The sequence below is a fragment of the Mus musculus genome, chromosome 8, assembly GCF_000001635.26.
Source record: "Mus musculus strain C57BL/6J chromosome 8, GRCm38.p6 C57BL/6J".
Lineage (NCBI taxonomy): Eukaryota > Metazoa > Chordata > Mammalia > Rodentia > Muridae > Mus > Mus musculus.
The window spans coordinates 70,866,642-70,881,644 of record NC_000074.6 but is presented as its reverse complement, the minus strand read 5'-3'; the positions used below and the strand labels follow the sequence as shown (position 1 = coordinate 70,881,644).

The 15,003-nt window shown below is 52.6% G+C and overlaps 1 protein-coding gene across 2 annotated transcripts; it reads left to right on the top strand.

The window, feature by feature from the left end:
• Nucleotides 1–8,154: 8,154 nt before the first annotated feature.
• Nucleotides 8,155–13,419, top strand: Ccdc124 (coiled-coil domain containing 124). Of its 2 annotated transcripts, none has more exons than NM_026964.3 (5): nt 8,155–8,186; nt 11,571–11,740; nt 12,538–12,712; nt 12,794–12,908; nt 13,000–13,418. In NM_026964.3, the coding sequence occupies exons 2-5, from the start codon at nt 11,582–11,584 to the stop codon at nt 13,202–13,204; spliced, it is 654 nt and encodes a 217-aa protein (NP_081240.1). In that variant the 5' UTR covers nt 8,155–8,186; nt 11,571–11,581; the 3' UTR covers nt 13,205–13,418. The 2 variants fall into 2 exon arrangements, with proteins under 2 accessions (NP_081240.1, XP_006509718.1); XM_006509655.4 differs by having other exon boundaries at nt 8,177–8,601; nt 13,000–13,419.
• The last annotated feature ends 1,584 nt before the right edge of the window (nt 13,420–15,003 follow it).

Sequence of the window (15,003 nt, the reverse complement as noted above, 5' to 3'; positions counted from 1 at the left end):
TTTTATTATTACGTATTTTCCTCAATTACATTTAAAATGCTATCCCAAAAGTCCCCCATACCCTCCCCCCCACTTCCCTACCCACCCATTCCCATTTTTTGGCCCTGGCATTCCCCTGTACTGGGGCATATAAAGTTTGCGAGTCCAATGGGCCTCTCTTTCTAGTGATGGCTGACTAGGCCATCTTTTGATACATATGCAGCTAGAGACAAGAGCTTTCCTTTTCTTTTCTTCTTTTTTTTTTTTTTTCTTTTTTCTTTTTTCTTTTTTTTTTTTCGAGACAGGGTTTCTCAACTGCCCGGCTGGTTTGTTGTTCTTCTGAGACTTCTCTGGGTACTCCTGGCTGTCCTGGAATTCAATATGTACACAAAGCTGGCCTTGAACCCAGAGATCCACCTGCCTCTGGCTCTCCAGTGCTGGGATTAAAACTGTGCACCACCACTGTATGACCATCACTTCCCTTATTTCCACCCCCCCCAAAAGTTGCTCCCTTTTATTTGTATGTATGCAAACACACACCAAAGCAGGACACTGAGAGGTCAGACAACAGCTTGCAGGAGTTCGTAGTCTCCTCCTACTGTGTAAGACTGGAGGATTGAACTCACATCCTCAGGCTTGGCAGCAAGCTCCTTTGCCTATTGAGCCCTCCCTCCGGCCCCTCTTTTCTCTTTCACTCTGGCCTTGATTCTTTTTCTTATCTGGATGGTAAACATCACAGCAGCATTAGCTGCCAGCCAGGATGGCGGCAGCTCTGCTTCACCCAGAATGTGTCATGTCTGTCCTTCAGTCACCTGACACAGGCAAGCAGCCCTGTTCACTCCCTGGCTTGGAGCAGCGTAATTTCCCCAGCTCGCCTCTTAGCACAAAGGCTGACATCCGGTGCCTCAGCACGGTGAGCTGCTCTTCGGGAATGTTTCTGCCTCTCATGTTTGAGTGATCCAGGCCCTCTGAAGCTCCAGGGTTCTTCTGGTCCCTGGAATGAAAACCTTGCACACCCCCGGCATTGTGGCCTCCGCAGCACAGCTGACTTCAATCTTCTGATATTGTTTTTTGCATTTTTGCATGCGCATGGGCTGTCTCCTGCACGCCCCTCCGCTGTACTCTGCAGCTCTATCCCGAGGTGCCCAACTTGAGCAGGGATCTTACAAGCTCCCTACCTGCTGACTCACCCTAAACTCTCAATCCAGACCTCTCCAAGAACTGCCTGTGCCCGGACTAAGCAATCACAGGGCCTCCCTCTGCATCCCTCCCTCTCCTCCCCTCCACATCCCATCCTTACTGACAATCCCAAGCCAGGTGGGGCCTCCCACAGAGCTGGTGGCTGTGTCTGTCGCCCCTGCTGGTCTAGGCATCCATGGCTCAGGCCAAGAGCTTGCCGACATTCCTGTAGGCTCTGGGGCAGCAGGGGCGCTGTCAGGAAGCCAGGAGGAACAGAGCCAGCACCTGGCAGGAAGCAGTAAAGTTCCTTTGGCTGAGTCAGCTTTGGGCTTGGGTGGCCCCAGGGACATCTGTGATGCTGAAACCCCAAATTCACTCTGCTAGGTGGGACATGCCCGGGAGGTGGGAGGATCTGAAGCTCAGGGTGTCATCTTTGACTTCAGGGTGAGTACAGAACCAGCCTGGGCTGCCTGAGACTGTCTCAAGTCCCAAACAGCAACGACAAACAAATTAAAGATTCAAGACCTGTCCACAGACATTGGAGAAAGAATTGGGGTCCTCCCTCAGAACGAGGGCTCCTCAAACTTAGCTCAAGCACAAGCATTACCCACTAGAACAGAATCCCATGAGGTTGGTATGTGACCTGCCCCCTGTGACTGCACTTCTCTTGTTTCGCCAGGGCTGGCCAGGCAATGGGTTACACAGCAGGAGCTGAGATGCCGTTGCCCTAGCAACGCAAGGCCAACCAAATTCTGAAGGGTGTTCTTCTAAAAATCCTGCATCTTGGATCAGGAACATGTTTCAGTGGAAGAGCACCTGCCCACCATGTGTGAGCTGGTGATATTGCCAGCAGATGAGTTCCTGGTCCCTGGCTGTCATACCATTTCTTCCAATGGAGTAGGGAATGAGTCTTGCCTCCCATGCAGCTTCAGGCTAGCCCTGGCCACAGAGATTCTGCCTTAAACACAATAAACAGTAACAGGAGCGGGAGAAGGGAGAGGGTGTATGAGCTCAGCAGGACTCTCAGGATGGAGGTGGGATCCAGGGGAGGTCGGCCAGGTGGACCAGAGTCAGGATAAACAAGGGCTGGAACAGACTGAAGCCCAGCTGGTTCTGGTGGGGCAGCCTGTGAAAGTGTCAGCCTGGAGGTCCTAGGCCCACATGCCCTGAGCCCCACACCAGTGATGGACGCCAATGCTGTCTGCTCCTTGATTACAGTTTTCTTTTACCTGTGGCCTCGAGACTTTGAACAACCCCACCATTTCATCTGTAACAAAAATAGAAAGACAAATTTTGGGGGGGCGGGGTTTCTAGACAGGGTTTCTCTGTGTAGTCCTGGCTGTCCTGGAACTCACTTTGTAGACCAGACAGGCCTCGAACTCAGAAATCCGCCTGCCTCTGCCTCCCCAGTGCTGAGATTAAAGGCGTGCACCACCACGCCCGGCAGAAAGGCAAATTTTAAGAGGTGGAGAAAGGGCTCAGGAACAACTCTTGTAGAGGGTCCAGGTCAGTCCCTAGCAACCACAGAAGGTATCTCACTCAGCTCCAGGGGATCCAATGCCCATTTCTGACCTCTGCAGGCACCAGGCACACACATAATTAAAAATAACAAAATTAATATCTTTAAAAAGAAAACAAAGATGAACAAGATTTATTCACTCAGGAGGCAGAGGCAGGAGGATTTCTATGAGCTCGAGGGCATCCTGGTCTACAGAGTGGGTTCCAAGATAATCAGGGATATATAGTGAGATGCTGTCTTGAACAGAGAGAGAGAGAGAGAGAGAGGGAGAGAGAGAGAGAGAGAGAGAGAATATGTGAGGTTGGTTTTTTGGTCTCCTGAAGCTGTGCATGTCACAAGAGCAGACCCCACAGGGCGGCTGTTTGATGTCTGAGTCTGCTGCTTGTCCACATATCAGCATAGCCCACATTATCCAGTGCAACAGATTGCCTCGGGAGAGGAGGAGAGGGGTCAACCCCAGAAAGCAAACAGGCCCTTGGCCTCTGCTTTGTGTCCCCAGGGGCCTTGTCACACTGGGCTTCATGCCTGCCCAGCCCACCTCTGAACAGGGCTCCTGCGGTTGCTGGATTTGGTCCTTTCTCAAACATTTGTTTTGAGACAAGATGCCTGCAGGTGAGTCATGGCCAGGGCAGCTGAAGGGAGAGAGGGCTGGGGCAGGACTACAGCTGTGCAGGCCCTAGGGGCAGATGAGGATCTGGGACCACAGTGACCTGGAGTCCTGCAGGGGGCAGGGGGGGGGAGGGGATGGGGACCAGCACAAGGTGCAGTGTTAGGACAGAGGCCAGGAATCTGCAAGGAGGAGACTGACATACAAGTCCCTCTGTGACAGTGCAGGAACAGACGGTCCCAGAGCAAGTGACTCCATTGATTGAAAGGTCCAGAACAGGCCAGGGCTCAGGGTGGCTTGGGGTGGCATCGAGGGTTTGAAGGATAGCCCGAGTGACTGACAACAGTTTGGTGTTGGAATATTCTATGGCTTGACAGATGTGGGGGTCCCTTAGAGGAAAAGAAGCCAAGGGCCTGTAGACTGAAGTCTCACTCACATAATTTTGATCAAATGAACCAGACATGGGAGTTAGAGAGCTAACTCAGCAGCTAAGAGCCCCGGCTGCTCTTGCAGAGGACCCACCACCTCTGGGAGCACTGAATGCATATGGTGCCCACAGACAAGCAGGCGGAACAGTAACACACACGCAAACCTAAAAGGCAGACCAGGCAATGGTGGCACACGCCTTTAATCCCAGCACTTGGGAGGCAGAGGCAGGCAGATTTCTGAGTTCAAGGCCAGCCTGGTCTACAGAGAGTTTCAGGACAGCCAGGGCTATACAGAGAAACCATGTCTCAAAAAAAAAAAAAAAAAAAAAGAGTACTGTGGCTCAGTTGTTAAAAAGTACTTGTGGCTCAGTGATATAGAACTTGCCTCACGTGCATGAAGCCCTGGCTTCCATCCCAGCGCATCAGGGTATGGCACCCAGACCTCTACTCTTGCAGGAGGATCTCTGAGTTCTGGGCTAGTCAAGGCTATATAGAGACACCCAAGGCCATCCTAGGGACTTTGCACACGCACACAGAATGAAGAAACAAGTAACTTAGAGACGTAATAGAAAACAACAAAACTAAAACCCAGGTCGAGCTTTGTGCAGCCAATCACAATGCACAAGTGGAGGCCACGAGTTCCAGACTGGCCTGGGTTGCAGGCCAAAGAAAAAACTAGAAGCAGCTTCTTCTGCACCCCGGCCCAATGGGATCCAAACCCAGACCTGTGAGTTCGTCCTGGGACTCACAGCAGCAGAAGGCCCTGGAAGGCCAACTCTGCTCCCGGAAGATTCCTCTGGTGTAGCAGTGCTGGCTTGGTGACAAAAACACATAGAGTCTCCTGTCCTTAACTGAGTGACCTGAGACTTGTTTAGATATCTGGATTCATTTTAACTAAATTGACACCATTCTCTTCTCACATATAAGCTTTGTTTTTGGGTTTTTTTGTTTGTTTGTTTTTTGTTTTTTTTCAAGACAGGGTTTCTCTGTATAGCCCTGGCTGTCCTGGAACTCACTTTGTAGACCAGGCTGGCTGCCTGGGACAGAGCTAAGAACAGGCTCTAGGAGGCTAGAGAAATAGCTCAGTGGTTAAGAGCACTGACTGCTCTTCTGAAGGTCCTGAGTTCAAATCCCAGCAACCACATGGTGGTCCACAACCATCCATAATGAGATCTAACGCCCTCTTCTGGTGTGCCTGAAGACAGCTACAAGGTACTTAGATATAATAATAAATAAATCTTAATAATAAAACAGGCTCCAGCCCCTCACTGAGGATTCCAGGAGGGAGCTCCACTCCCGAGCCACGCCCCCAGCCCCTTGCTGGAGGAATTCTAGCCAGGGGCTTCACCAGAGCCACACCCCTGTGCCTCCCTAGGAGAGTCCGGGCAGGAGCTCTACCCCTGGGTCTTGTCCCCACCCCACTTCATTGTAGCCCTGAGTACCTCTGGGCCCCACTGACTGTGTGAAGATAACACAGTTTGCTCTGGCTGTGGATGGCTGGGCTTGCTGACTGAGGTCATGGCCTGAGAAATATATCATGTCCAAAAGATTAAGGCTTGATTCTGTGTAGACAAATTTCGCAAGCAACTGTGTGAAAAATGTACCTTTTGGGAGGAGCAAATAGGAAGTTCTTCAAGGTGTTTCCAAGGTGCTATATCAAAGAAGATAGCTTAAAACTGGGGTATTAAGTCCCAGTATTAGGTCTCCCTGGTCTCCTCTTCCAACCCCTAGTTTGAGATGTGGTCACTGACTGATTCTGAGCTGAATCCTTTTTCTCTCACCCTCTACATGAGTAGCTAAAACAGCAGGGGTTGAGAACAGACTAATCGTCACGGGGAAACCTACTTCATAGGAAGTAGTAGTGACTGGGCAGCATCTCAGCTGGTGGCTCAGTTGATACAGTGCTTATAGCACACTCTCGTTAGAGTGATTGTTGCTCAGTTGATAAAGTGCTTGTTGCTCACTTGTTAAGAATGCTTGTTGCCGGGCAATGGTGGCGCACGCCTTTAATCCCAGCACTCAGGAGGCAGAGGCAGGCGGATTTCTGAGGTCGTGGCCAGCCTGGTCTACAGAGTGAGTTCCAGGACAGCCAGGGCTATACAGAGAAACCATGTCTCGAAAAAAAAAGTACTGTGGCTCAGTTGTTAAAAGTAATTGTGGCTCAGTGATATAGAACTTGCCTCACGTGCATGAAGCCCTGGCTTCCATCCCAGCACATCAGGGTATGGCACCCAGACCTCTACTCTTGCTACTTAGGAGGCTGAGGAGGATAAATCCCTTAGGCCAGTCTGTTGAACATAGATCCCGTTTCAGCACCACCAACAAAAAGAGGTACACCTGGCTACTCCAAGAATTTCTGTCTCCGAACAACCAGCAAACTTATCGTGCCAAACCAATGTCATCTGTGAACTTTGCCATTCAGATAAAACTAATAAGTTTAATAACAAACACTAGAGGATGGGTTACCAGGAACAAATGTTTGCATTTCTCTAAAGGTACCTACGGGCTGTCACCTCTCACAGAGACAAGTCTTCCTTCTGTCACTCAGGGAAGCAGACAGCATTTTTCATAGTTCTTTTTTTTTCTCACACTTTTCAGTTTTCTGTTTGTTTGTTTGTTTGTTTAAATAAGGTCTCTCTATATAGCCTTGACTAGCCCAGAACTCACAGAGCTCCTCCTGGCTCTGCCTACCAAGTGCTGGAATCAAAGGTGTGTGCTTCCTACCATGTGCCCGGCATTCTGGGTTTTGTTTGTTTGTTTGTTTGGCTGATTTTTTGATTCAGGGTCTCCTGTAGCTGTGTCCTGGTGACAGGTGGATGCCACTAGGTCCAGCTTATGGCCTTTGTCTACCCACTGAGCCACAAGCTCTCTACCAACTAAGCTACAAGCACTCTTAGTCCCAGCACCTGCTTTTAAAAGATGCATCTTACTTTGTAGCCCAGGCTGTCTCAGACTCATGATATTCTCCTGCCTCAGCCCCACCACACCCACCCAGTGCTACCACACCAGGTACTGTTCAGCTAATTTTTTCCTGTGATCCTCATACAATTGGAACCTATTCATAGCAACAGAAGTACTGTGTGCTGGGCTCAACAGGAGGCCATCCTCCTCTGGGGTCCGTGCAGTCACTGCAGAGGCTGATCACCTGCAAAAGGCCCAAGAAAGCCAACATTAGCAGTCCACAAACTGAAACACCACGCCGAGAGTTGTGTGCCTTTCCTTTTGTGCTTCTCAAAGTCCACCACACGGACGGGGAGCCAGCTCCGGCTGCTGTTAGGGTGAGGATGGGGCAGCGCCTCTTCCCGCAAAGCCATCTTTCCTGCTCTGCATTCCCGCTCACAGTAATAGACTCCTCGAACTGAACCTTCTGCTTTCTTTCCTACAGGGCCATGCCTGCCATTCCAGCGCCTGGGACAATGAGGCAGGGGGACCAGTTCAGGGTCATTCACGGCTCCAGAAACTCCAAGGATGACCGGATGTGGCAGTAACTGTGTCAGAGATGCACAAAATCCTAAGTATTGCAGACTAAGATGAAGTTAATCGTCAATGAAGCAACAGAAGCATCAAAAAAGAACTAGGGGAGGGGGGAGTAAAGAAAAGCAAAAGATTAAGCAGTGCCAGTCGGCTTCAGCAACAAGGCGGGGGCTGACTCGGGCAGCAGCGGACGCCGAGCAGCTGGGATCTCTCTGTGTAGCCCTGGCTGTCCTGGAACTCACTCTCTGTAGACCAGGTTGGCCTCGAACTCAGAAATCCGCCTGCCTCTGCTTCCCGAGTGCTGGGATTAAAGGCGTGCGCCACCACCGCCCCGCGCCGGCTTGTGATTTATTTAGCAATTCAGTTATGTTCAATTATTTTTGAGATAGTGTCACTTTCGGCCTAGGTCTGCAGTCAGTCCTTCTGCTTCGGGCCCCATAGTGCTGGAATGAATGACACCATGACGGCCATGTCGGTTGCATTTAGTCTAATCCAACTTCTACTCCGTCTGACCCTCAGTTTCCCGACTCAGACAGGGCAAGGGATGTCTTCTCACTTTTGCCCTGAGTTGGAGGAGCCATTGGCCTGACAAAGAGCCCAGAGCAGCCAGGCCCGCACCCCGGGTGGGCCACTGACGCCCCCTGGTGGCACAGCAACCACATCCCGGCCGTCGCCACAGGGCTGGGGCCGGCCTCCCCATCTTTTCTCCGGGCAGCGGCCATCTTGGTGAGGTCACCGTTATGGAGTTTAGCGTTTATCTTCCGTTTTTGTTCACCAATATCTGAGATGGGCCGATAACGTGTTATTCTTGAAAACATTTTGCTTGGAAAGAAGGAGAGCTGGCAACACTGGTTTAGTATTTTGGCTCAGAGAAAAACTCCTACAGACTCTACCAAGATGGCGGCATTCGAGAACGTCATGAGTAGAGCGCCACCGAAAGTTGAGTACGCAGGCGCGGCGACGTCATTGACACGCGACCGAGCCGGTGCCGGGGGAAGAGGTAGGAACGGCTGTGGCGCGGGCGGAGCCGGGTTGCGGGGCACGCTGGGCGGGCGCGGCTCGGCCTGGGGGTCCTGCCGGCGGGAAGGCGGAACTGGAGATGGGGTGCCCGGTGGTGGGTGCTCCCAGCGCGCAGGCGCAGAAGCTCGCGGGGAGTTCAGCCAGTTTCCGGCCCAGGTCGAGCCGGGAGGGCTTCCTGGAGGAGGAGGAGTAGGAGTTTTCTGTCACTTTCCTCCTGCCGCGCGGCCTGGCAGTCATGGGGAACCACGTAGGCACTTTTCGAAGGGGATTATTTAGAGTCCTGGGCTCATTTTGTAGTCTAGGCTGCCTCGAACTCAGTGTAATTCTCCTACTTCAGCATTGCTAAGTGCTGGAATCACAGGCGTGGGCCCACGATGCCCGGCCTCGGACCCTAGGTAGGTCCGGAAACTGAGGTGGTGGTGCGGATCTGATCAGGTCCCTAGTGAGGAGGGTCCTTTGCTGTCCGTGCTCGCGGACTCCTTAATGCCCCCAACTTGCTGATGACGATGGTTTGTTAAATGACATATATACAGTAGACATTCAGTCAGGAAGATTCTGAGTTCCAGGATAGCCTGGGCAAGATACCGAGGCTCTTTCTGGATACAAATGACTCCGGATACCCACTCCACACCCACACACCCACAACGCCACCACCAAATGCCTTAAAGAGAAATTTCCGGTCTGGGAACGTCAGGAGCTCTTGGTCGGCCTTCTCTGGTGCTACACCTGAACTGGTTTCTTTCTTTCTTTCTTTCTTTCTTTCTTTCTTTCTTCCTTTCTTTCTTTCTTTCTTTCTTTCTTTCTTTCTTTCTTTCTTTCTTTCTTTCTTTCTTTCTTTCTTTCTTTCTTTCTTTCTTTCTTTCTTTCTTTCTTTCTTTCTTTCTTTCTTTCTTTCAAGATTTATTTATTATATGTGTGTACACTGTAGCTGTCTTCAGACACTCCAGAAGAGGGCATCAGATTTTTGTTACGGATGGTTGTGAGCCACCATGTGGTTGCTGGGATTTGAACTCAGGACCTTTGGAAGAGCAGTCAGTGCTCTTAACCACTGAGCCATCTCACCAGCACCCTGGTTTGTTTCTTGAGGGATGCTCTGTATGGCCTAGGCTGGCCTGGAGCTTAGAGGTATCCACCTGTCCCAGCGTGGCAGCCATGCCTCTAGTCCCAGCCAGCCTTGCCCTGAAGTTTCAGCAGGAGTTTATTGGGTTAGAAGAGAAACATGAGCCCAGCATAATGCTGCATGCCTGTCATCCTGCTGAGGCAGGAGGATGGAAAGTTTCAGGCTGGGTGTGAGGTCCTGAGGGCAGGGCTGGTGGGTGTATTTGAAGGCTCAAACGAGGCAGGTGTGCCTCTCACAGGGAAGACCTAGTGAGGAGCTTGGGAGTCAGGGACTGTTTGGGGTCCAGCTGGGGTGCCTACCCCATGATACGGGGTCAGAATTCACAGCATCCCTATGAGAAAACTGAGGCCAACAGGAGCGCCTTGACCACAGGGACCCAAGTTGCCACGGTCCTCCTTGCGCTTTGTCTGATGGCCCATTTGAGGCCAGACAGTGCTTAGGAGCCAGTCAGGGCCCTCACCCTTCATGAACTGGCCTCATAGCCTGCTCTCATGATCCCTGCCCACATGGTGTTCACACCCAGCAGTGCCCACGGGAGCTGAATGGGACTTTGTAAGCCAGATAGGAGTGTGTCCCCAGCCCTGCCCCCTCCTCTTTCCTACCCCTCACTCACCCACCAGAGCTTCCATGGACCCCAATGAACACACAGCCTCATTCCTGCCACTGGACCTTTGCATGCTCTGAGCTGTCTGTGGGGAGTGTCTCCTGATAGGATGCACAGGGTCTCCTGTAGAGGGAACAGAGGGCCTGAGGGTGGGAATTCCCTGGTGGTCCCCGGCCACTCAGAACTGTCTCCCTCACTCTGAAGCACTGGGCGGGAGCTCGGTGCATAAGTCTGAGGCCCAGTGGGCTGCAGCCCTTGAGCCAGTGCATGCTGGGTGTGGTTCTTTCTTTGTGTAGCTAAGATGGCCTGAAACTTCTGGTCCCCATGCCTCAGCCTCCCAGGGACACACCACCACACCTGACAGGAACAGGGGTGCTCCCCTCACCTGAAGGCCAGACTCCTCAGTTTGGTCACTTACCCTGGGGATGCCTGAGCACCCCACAGTTGAGGTTCTGGGGGCCTACCGTGGAGTCAGTCTACTACAATGTCTCTTCCAGGCACATTGGCTGTGTGTCCTTTCATCTGGTGGGGTCCAGTGTAGGCTCACAGGCCACAGAGTGTCCCCCATCTACACAGTCTAAAATAGGACACCCCAACAGCCATCACCCACCTTGCAGGGTTCCAGTACACTGTGACTTGTAAAAGCCCATACCTTGGTGGACGGTTAGATATGCTCCATACAACATATGCCACCAGAGGCTCTGACACGACACAAAACCCAGTGCTGAGTGACAGCAGCCAGACAGAATTCCACATGGTGAATAGTCTGTTAACCGGAAATACCTCCAGGGACAGGCAGAGGGGAAGTAGCTCAGGAGCTGGAGCAAGGAACGGAAGTGACAGCTGATAGGATTGGAGTCTTCTGGAGTACGCAGTGTTGGTCTTTGCACAACGTTGTAATTATAGTTTTAAAAAAATTATTTCAGTAGGCTGGAGAGATGGCTCAGTGGTTAAGAGCACAAGGTCCTGAGTTCAGTTCCCATCAACCACATGGTGGCTCACAACCATCTGCAATGGCACCCGGTGCCCTCTTCTGGTGTGTCTGAGAAGAGCGACAGTGTACTCACATACATAAAATAAATAAATCTTTTAAAATTAATTATTTTTTCAAGACACCCTGGCTATCCTGGAACTTACTCTGTAGACCAGGCTGGTCTTGAACTCAGAAACCCGCCTGCCTCTGCCTCCCAATGCTGGGATTAAAGGCGTGTGCCACCACCGCCCAGCAATAAATCTTTTTTAAAAAATTGTTCAAAAGCCTCAGAAGAAACACAACAGTAGAGCCCCTTCCTAGAATCACCAGGGAGGGGTGAGGACATGGCTCAGGGCTAGAGCCCCTGTCCTCCAGTGTGGAGGTTCAGGTGGAGCTCCCTCCGCCCTGTGGAGGCCCTGCCTACGTTTTGTGGGTACAGAGTTGTTATATATGTTAATAAAATGAGAGGAAATGCTGACTTGAGGGACTCGCTGCTCCTTGCTATCCTAATAGCGTCCAAGGGTCAGACAGGATCATGTCAGGCCAGCCTGCTCTACATAATGAGACCCTGTTTTTTAAAAAATCGCTTTTGCAAGCAGTCTGTAAAGTCTTGGAGATGGGTGGGTCCTAGTCACAGTCCAGCCCCTCCACGGTGTCCTTCCTGCAGCCTGCTGAGGGATGCCCAAGAAGTTCCAGGGCGAGAACAGCAAGTCGGCAGCTGCCCGAGCACGGAGGGCTGAAGCCAAGGCGGCCGCTGATGCCAAGAAACAGAAGGAGCTGGAAGATGCTTACTGGAAGGATGAGGACAAACACGTGATGCGGAAGGAGCAACGCAAGGTGGGCGGCATGGGCTTCGGTGTTGAAAGGTGGCTCGAGGTAGCCATGGAGGGATGCATACTCAGAAGCTAGCTGAAGTGGGTCTGTGTTTGTCTCCAACCTTATTGTGACATTCCTGACCGAGGCCTGTCTTGAGCCAGCCCCAGGTGCCTACTTGGTACTGGAGTGGTTCGGGCTTGGTGCTGACGTGTCTGCCCACTAGGTGGCAACAGAGACCCTGTCTCCACAGCAGGCCTCGCCCTGCTATCCAGGGGGTTGGTCATTGTTCTGTTTCTATCACCCAGGCTGGCCTGGAACACCCGGGCTCAGCCTCTCCACCTGCCTCAGCTCCCCCTGCAGCTTGGTGGTACTCCAGGTTCGCACCATGATCAGAATTCTGTGTGTCTTTCTCAGTACTGATGACCTTCTTTTGGGATGAGCTGTCCTGGTGCACGACCCTGCCCAGACCCTCTGTCCCCAGAAGACAGAGTGGGAGTGGGATGTTCAGAGCTAGTGGAGGAATTCCACAGGGCAGGGTGCTATTCAAAAGCCATGTAGCGAGATAGCGCTGAGGCAAAGGAGCCTCCGGAAGATGCTGCCTTCAAACACCTTTGATTTTGACCCCAGATAGGCATTCCTCTCTGCCTTTGGGGTAAAGGCACATGGAAATACCCTTGTGAAGCACTTTAGCTGCCCAGGTCCTTTTGTACAAGGGTGCCCTGGGGGGATAGGGAAGGAGGGAGCAGCGCCCTCTTGGGTTCCACCCTGGGCACCCAGGCAGCTTCTGTCTACATAGCCTTCCCCTGTTGCCCCTGCAGGAGGAGAAGGAGAAGCGACGCCTGGAGCAGCTGGAGCGCAAGAAGGAGACGCAGCGCCTGCTGGAGGAGGAAGACTCACGGCTCAAAGGCGGCAAGGCCCCACGTGTGGCGCCCGCCAAGGTCACACGTGCACAGATCGAGGACTCGCTGCGGAGAGAGCAGCGGGCAGAGCCAGGTGTGCATGTGGCCTGGGGCAAATCCCCCGAGGGCTTCGCGCCAACGCCTCGTTCTCATATTCTGTCCCTGTCACCCACAGTGGAAAAGGCTAAGAGCCACCTAGAGCTGCCACTGGAAGAGAACCTTAACCGGCGCCTGCAGGAAGAGGGCAGCGTGGAGGCGCGCACTGTGGAGGACGCCATCGCAGTGCTCAGGTGGGCGGGGCGGGCTGTGTGGGCGGGGCCCTGAAGAGGAGAGTTTGTTGGGGCGGGACTTAGGTCTGGGTCCTGACTCCTTGACTTGCAGTGTGGCTGAGGAAGCTGACCGGCATCCTGAGCGCCGGATGCGAGCGGCCTTCACCGCGTTTGAGGAGGTGCAACTGCCACGGTTGAAGCAGGAGAACCCCAACATGCGGCTGTCGCAACTGAAGCAGCTGCTGAAGAAGGAGTGGTTGCGCTCCCCTGACAACCCGATGAACCAGCGCGCCCTGCCCTTTAATGCGCCCAAGTGACAGAACCAGGCTGAGTCCAGCTTGTCTGAGTCAGCTCATCCCCCTCCAGCCAGGCCTGACCAGGGATTCATAGAGTTCCGGGCCTGGGATTCTCCCAGCTGCGCCATAGGTCATCCTCAACAACCCAGAGGGTCCCTGCTCTGACATCCTAGTCCCCGTGAGCCCTGCAGAGCCCAGTGGAGTACCCTCCCAATAAAGGCTGTGGCGAGGCTGAGGCCCATGTCTGTATGTGTGGTGGGTCCCACAAGGGTGACAGGAGGGGCTGGACTTGCACGCCCCCTGGATAGGGCAGGGTGATTGGAGAGGCTTGAAGTCAGTCACACAGCAGCGGTGGAGCTGCAGGTGCCCACCCTGAGCCTGAGGTGTAAGGCAGTTTTCTCCAGGCTGACACACGGAACACAAATGTGTGGGGCTGGCTGAGGCTGTCTGGTAAAGATCATTGGCCATGATGGAGAAGAGTATAGGCTTTGAACCCAGAGCTGCTTTTTCTAGCAGCATTAATACTGAAGAGCTGAGAGGGAGCTGGAGAGAGACCCATAAGCCTGTGGGCAACGCTAACTGCATGACATTGTGAGGCCGGCTGGCTTGCACCCTGGCAGTGTCCCCATCTGAAAATGGCTGGTGAGCACCTTTGAGAGGCAATGGTCAGACAATCAGCAGCACGTACTGAATGTAGAACTTAGTATTCAACAGACTCGGGCACTGAACTTATGTTCTGCTCCTGATCATAGGACATTAAGATGGCCTGTCGCCGTGCAGTGGTGGCGCACACCTTTAACCCCAGCACTCGGGAGGCAGAGGCAGGAGGATTTCTGAGTTTGAGGCCAGCCTGGTCTACAGAGTAGTTCCAGGACAGCCAGGGCTATACAGAGAAACCGTGTCTCGAAACCAAAAAAAAAAAAAAAAAAAAAAAAAAAGGCCTGTCATGGGGAAATTAAGGCACAAGGGTAGGCGTGGGGGTGGGGATTTATCAAGTCCTAAAATACTGACACCTGACACACATGACGTTTTTCTTGTACCAGGAATGATGCAGGTGTCCCCTGCTCCCAAGGGCTGGGGCTGGGATGAAGGGATAAGTTTCATGGAGTGGGCCTTTGAAGAATGTGAAAGAGTCCTATACCTAATCAAGAGGGACGGGCCATTGATGCCAAGGGAGTGACACACTGATGCTGGATGTGGCTGGAAGTATAGCAAGATACATCAGATTAGTAGAGTGACTCCAGCCCCACAACTGGAAAGTCAAAAATTCCTAACCTGGGCACGGGGCGCGTGCCTGCCACCCCAGGCCTCCAGGCAGAGTCAGGAGTTCCTGGTCACCCTTTGCTCTATGGTGGCTACATGGTCTTAAAGGCCTCGTGGGGAGAAAAGCCTACTAAACCGAACAAGTCCTGCAGCGCACCAAGAGGCAGCCCTGGGAACAGGGGGTGCCTGGTATCCCTGCAAAAGACCTGGAAGCCTTGGTGAGGCTGGGGCAGAGGAGTCATCACTCATGGGGCGTGGCAGCAGTCGGGGGTCCATGTACCTGAATGTGTCGTCTCCTATACACGTATGGTATCCTCACCTTACAGTGACAGAGCAGCTGGGACAAAAAGCCCATCATGCTTGCAGCTCCAGGTGCCTCTAGGAAACAGGTCCCGGTAGTTCCCCATAAAGAGGTGTTCGAATCCCACCTGGGTGGCTGCTAAGATCTTAAGCAAAGTTATCTTGTGTTCCTGTGAAGCTGCTGCAGGAGTCAACCTGGGCTACAAAGATCTTATTCCCCCTACCCCATCTACCCCCCAAAAAAGAGAATTGAGGGA

What these genes read in the sequence shown, in the direction of transcription:
- Ccdc124 (XM_006509655.4), top strand. Translation starts at nt 11,582, where the DNA reads ATGCCCAAGAAGTTCCAGGGCGAGAACAGCAAGTCGGCAGCTGCCCGA. An exon ending in TGCGGAAGGAGCAACGCAAG is followed by an intron (nt 11,741 to 12,537) that starts GTGGGCGGCATG and finishes TTGCCCCTGCAG; the next exon opens with GAGGAGAAGGAGAAGCGACG. An exon ending in GACGCCATCGCAGTGCTCAG is followed by an intron (nt 12,909 to 12,999) that starts GTGGGCGGGGCG and finishes CTTGACTTGCAG; the next exon opens with TGTGGCTGAGGAAGCTGACC.